General features: G+C 41.4%; 1 protein-coding gene across 1 annotated transcript in view; it reads right to left on the reverse strand.

Moving 5' to 3' along the window:
• Brms1l (BRMS1 like transcriptional repressor) overlaps positions 1-5,736 on the reverse strand; it is a 37,082-nt gene that overhangs the window by 23,829 nt on the left and 7,517 nt on the right. Inside the window, exons 3-4 of the mRNA XM_005343717.3 lie at positions 2,108-2,235; positions 1,287-1,366 (exon numbers count right to left, since the gene is read on the reverse strand). Of these exons, the coding sequence (XP_005343774.1) occupies positions 1,287-1,366; positions 2,108-2,235 (208 nt within the window). The remainder of the gene's footprint in view (positions 1-1,286; positions 1,367-2,107; positions 2,236-5,736) is intronic.

The raw sequence follows: 5,736 nt of genomic DNA on the forward strand, positions 1-5,736 counted from the left end.
AAATCCACTGACAACAGCCGACATCTATCACAGTGTGGTGGTGTGCACATGAAATCCACTGACAACAGCCGACTTCTATCACAGTGTGGTGGTGTGCACATGAAACAACAACACCGGAGGCATAGGCAGGAGAAGCAGGAGCTCATGGTCGTCTCCGGCTGGATAGTGAATAAGGAACTGCCTCAAAAGTCAAAAAGGAAAATAACGTAGTATGTCCAAGAGGCAGATGCACACCCACGTTCACTGTGGCATTATGGAGAGATGGTTCCGTGATTAAGAGCATTTGCTAGTCTTGCAGAAGTCCCAGGTTAGATCCCCAGCACCCACTGGTGGCTTACAATCATCTATAACACTAATTCCAGAGGATGCAATGCCCTCTTCCAACTTCTCAAGATACCAGGCACACACAGGTGCCCAGACATATATTCAGGCAAAACACACATACACAAAAAATAATAAAATATTTTTAATTAAAAGTAGGAGTCATTCTAGAACGTGTCCCCTTATTTATACTTGTCTCAGTTTTTTAAGATATCTAAGTCTAAAGAAAAGTTATTTGTGAAATGACCATGATGTTTTAAACACTATTCAATATAAACATAACATAAAAAAAAATACCTATATTTTTTTTTTTTGATTTTTTGAGACAGGGTTTCTCTGTAGCTTTGGTGCCTGTCCCAGAACTAGCTCTTGTAGACCAGGCTGGCCTCGAACTCACAGAGATCCGCCTGCCTCTGCCTCCCAAGTTCTGGGATTAAAGGCACGCGCCACCACCGCCCAGCTTTAATACCTATATTTTTTCGTATAGAAAATGCTGCCCTAAAATGTGGAAACCAGTCCAACCATCAAAACTTAATTCTATAGCCCAATGTCCTTGCTGCATTATGCCATATTCATTTTTGGCCTAAAGTTCTATATTGTGTTAATTAGACTCTAATTCCAGTTGTCTGACGGCATGACCACTACAGCTCTCTACAGCAATGGTCGCACTGTGGGCAGCTCGGCAGTGCAGCACCCGCCCGCTGCAGATTATGTACAGGGCTCTAGGGGGTTCCCGGTACCACAATGTAAATATGTTTTTAAAGTAACAGTTGAAAAACTTCCAAAATTATCACAAGTCTTTCTTGTGTTTCTCTGAGCCCTGTCTCCAGTCCAGCTTCCAGGTGAACTGCACTCTCTAAAGCTCACCAAGTGATGAGCACCACTGAGTTTTGTCTCCCTCATTTTATTGACTTTTTAAGGCACTCTATTCAGAAAGGACTCAAAGTTAGACAGGACGACGGTACCTCGCAGTGCTGGCGTGAAGCCTGGACTTCACATTCGTACTTGTTCTTCACAGACTCTAGGCAGAGCTCTCTGTAGATGCCTGCAACAAGCACAGTGATTCTGATTATGTAGGCAACAAAGAGTCATAGGTATTCTCCTACACAATGTCTCCACCATAGTATGAGTCAGTCAGAAAGTCACAAACAATTCTAACTTTATCCTTAAAAACAATCAAAACACATATCAAAGATGAGAAAATAAGAGTTAATGAGCTAAGAAGTCACACAGTTACTTTTTGTTTTGCCTCACACTTCCAAGAACACTCCTAAATGTTTGCTAGAGAATCATCAAAATAAAAAGTACAATCCTTTTCTAATAAAAACAATCCTCAGATTTCTCCTAACAGAAGGGAGGCAGACAATAAACTCAGGTTTCATTGGGCATACATAATCAAAACAAGAAATGGATACTTTACTCTGCCAAACCACTGTATCCCAACTAGGCTCTTCAGAGTCCAAACCTTTGAAGGAAGACAGGCTGAGCAAACTGGCGGAACAAGGCACTCATGCGGAGAGCGCTCCCGACAGGCAGATGCCCAGGTGCTACTCTCACAGGGAGAACAAGCAGCATTATAAAACAGGCAGCAAGGCCACGCACAGGCGCACATGCAGACGTGACATGACAGTAACTCTATACATGTAAACTCAATGCCGAGCCACGAGTGACCTAGGGACATAATCAGCTGTCCGTTCCGTCAAGGAGGGTGGCAGATACCTGGACCTATGCCATCTGCAACATATTGACCCAAACAATGTCACAAATCAAAGCGCCACTGTCCTACCTGCCACCTTTGTGCGAATCTGCATATTTTCTTGCAAAGTAGCCAGTGGTTCCAAATACTCTGGGGCTTTTCCAGCTATGACTTCTTGGAGTTTCGCATCCACCTGACTCAACCGCTCTTTATAAAGTCTTAACAAAGCAAAAATTAAGACATTAATTAAAAGTTCCCAACCAAGAAGAGCAACTTCCCCCTCATGCATTATTGTTTACTAATAGAGCTCATGTTCCAATAACCTATCAAATGTACTCCTACCTTGACTGCAATCAGAAAACTCACATTATTTGACTTTATATACATTCTAATATTAAATTAGATATAAGTCCAAGGTTTTTTAAAATTAGTATAAATCCTGAGTCACAAAAAATATATAAAATTCAGTCTCAATGTCTTTTGTCTTGCTGTCTAACGTTGCTGGGGGACAGGAGTGAGGAAAGAAAATGGGCTGGACGACACAACACAGCAAGAATATCTCAAAAAAATAAAAGTGGAAAAAAATTGAAATGACTATTTGGGGACTCCTGATTTTTATTTTAATTGAACAACAATAAATCAATTCTAAAGGAAAAAGTTATTTTAAACACTAAGCTTAAAAGAAATAAGGAAATCATTTTTAATAGTTTGGGTATAGATGATATTCCTGTCAAAGTACGTAAATCCCTGGCTGTTCTCCACAGTGCCATAGTCACCGGCTTAATTTCTGTTTGTTGTTTCTGGTAATGTGAGACAGGTCTCACTAGAAACACTCAAGCTAGTCTAACATACACTGTGTAGCCCAGGCTAGTCTCCAACTCAGAGGTCTTGTCCCAACCTCCTGGTAGCCAAGATTACAGGTGAAAGTGACTACACATGGCTTCTAGTTAGTGTTTAAAAACAAAGAAGAAAGAGCAATGGGGTGAAGGGGTGATTATAAAGCCCAGAATCTGGGGTACATAACTCAACCCAACTCGAAATGAAGAAAGTGAAATAAAATGAATTAATGGATGAAGAAATGAAAAACAAAAGTCAAGCACAGGAAGCACCACAAAGGCTGCTGCAACCCCAGCATTTGGACAATGGAGCTAGATAGAGCCTATAGTGAGCTCTGCAACACCTGGACTACAATGCGATAAACTACAGAAAAAGGAAAAAGAAGCCTGTTGTGGAGGCTCGCTCTGGGGGATATGTGAAAAAGGTAGAAGCACAGGATCACAAGCTGGAAGGCAGCCTGGGCTACACCTGAGGACTAGTAAGACAGTTCCGTGGGTAAAGACATTTGCTTCCTAACCTGATGACCTGAGTTTGATCTCCAGAGCCCACCAAGTAGAAGGAGAGAACTGACTCCTGCCACCTGTCCCCTGATGGGCACCATGGCCCAAGTGCACCCACACATACACTACATTCTCATATATGCACACACACTCAGATACCAGGTCCCAGGTTCAAATCCCAGCACCCACATGATAACTAACAACCATCTGTAACTCCAGTCTAGGGGGAATCTCACGTCTTCTAATGGCCATCACAGGCACTGAACACACAAGGTACACAGGCACAAATGTGGGTAAAACACAAATACACATAAAATTTTAAAAAACATAAATAAAAAACATAAATACAATATAAAAAATAAACAAATGCTTTGAAAAAGAATGAAATGAAAAATGGGTACAGGTCTCTATTGTCCCTACTCATGGACACTGTAGAAAAAGGAAACTTAGGAAAAGCGCCTTAATCTGAAGCTAGAAAGGTAGCTCAGAAATATAACACTAGCCAGGCAGTGGTGGCACACACCTTTAATCCCAGCACTTTGGAGGCAGAGGGAAGTGGATCTCTGTGAGTTCAAGGCCAACCTGGTCTACAAGAGCTAGTTGCAGGACTGGTTCCAAAGCTACAGAGAAACCCTGTCTTGAAAAACAAAAACAAAAACAAAAAAAAAAAAAAGAAAAGAAACATAACAAACATAACACTTCCCTAGAATGTACAAGGCATGGGGTTCACTCAGCAATACCAGGTTTAAAAACAAAACAAACAAAAAACCCTTACCAGCTGATGCAAAAAGATTCCGCATGTGAGAAACTATTTTTTAAAATAATCCTACAATATAGGGTTCTTTTTAACAGGAAATCCTATTAATTCTTTTTTGTTGTCTTTGTTTTTGTTTTTCGAGACAGAGTTTCTGTGTGTAGCCCTGGCTGTCCTGGAACTTGCTCTCTAGACCAAGCTGGCCTCGAACTCAGAGATCTTCCTGCCTCTGCCTCCAATAGACTCATTCTTAAATGGCAAGGCAAGTTTGAGTGTTAATATAATACACAGTCCACTTTTGTCTATGTGGTCCCTTAGCAACAACAACATATGATTTGTAGAGCTAACTGTTAAATAATTACATTCCTACATCTGGATTAAAGCTTCTTGGGCTCAAAATTCAACCATAAACATATAAAGTCAGAAGTATAATATGATTGACAGTTTTTTAAAATTCCAACAGATTTTAAGGAAAACTCACTAAAACACTAACAGAAAGGTAACACATCTGAAGAATGCCAAATATACACGAAATACTGAAAGAGCCCTTTGAATTTGTGATGGAATTTAAATGAAGAGGAGGTATAAACTAATAATAGCCTGTTATTTAACTTTTTTGAAGACAAGGTCTCATTGTGTATCCCAAGCCAGCCCAGAACTTTCCATCTTCCTGCCTCAAACTCCTAGCACCGGAATTACAGGCATCTGCCATCATGACCAGCTCATCTAACCTTTCCAAAAAGCAGATTCCTCAAAATCAATATAAATTCTATAAGCCTGGTATTCAAGCTAAAATTCAAAAAATGCATGCCCTTCAACAGTAACTATTACCATTTATTATAGAGCAAATGCTCAATCGTTTGCTCACTGTCAAGTAGTAAAATGAATGAGGGAACCAGAGAGAGAGTTCAAGTCCCAGCACCCTGTGTGGCTCACAACCATTCCTAACTCCAGGTCCAGGAGATCTAATGTCCTCTTCTGACCTCTAAGGGCACTGGGCACATATGCAGCTGACTGAGGGTGGTGGAAGACGTTACTCCACACTACAAAAACTGCAGCGGTTGGGCTGGCTGCTTTATGCACAGTGCTACAGCGCCCATGGGCGCTAGAACAGGAGGAGGAGCAGCACAATTGTATCATTCCCTATCTCTTCTAAAGCTTTAAGACACCCTACAGAGATACACAGCCTGGCAGGCTAAAAATAGGCTAGACATTTGGAGCAAGATGAAGAAGTAAAGATTTAAAACCCAATGCAAAAAAATGTCTTTTTTCTGATATGCCATTCTACAAATCAATTCCTCAAGAAAGAACATTCCTATGCAATGGTCATGGATCTACTCCTAATACATCCAGAGAAGAACAAAGATTCGAAGGGGAACTAGCTGGTGGTCACAGTGAACCAGAAGCAATGTGGCCCAAGGTGAACAAGATTGGATTCCATGAATACTTGCAAAGCTAGCTGTCCCACATAGAACTTGAAGCAGTCTTCCCCTGCTGGGTAGCTCTAAAAGACACATCACAAGATTAACAGGGAGGCCAGGCAGTGGTGGCGCACGCCTTTAATCCCAGCACTCGGGAGGCAGAGGCAGGCGGATCTCTGTGAGTTCGAGACCAGCCTGGTCTACAAG

The sequence above is a fragment of the Microtus ochrogaster genome, chromosome 1 (assembly GCF_000317375.1).
Source record: "Microtus ochrogaster isolate Prairie Vole_2 chromosome 1, MicOch1.0, whole genome shotgun sequence".
Classification (NCBI taxonomy): Eukaryota; Metazoa; Chordata; class Mammalia; order Rodentia; family Cricetidae; genus Microtus; species Microtus ochrogaster.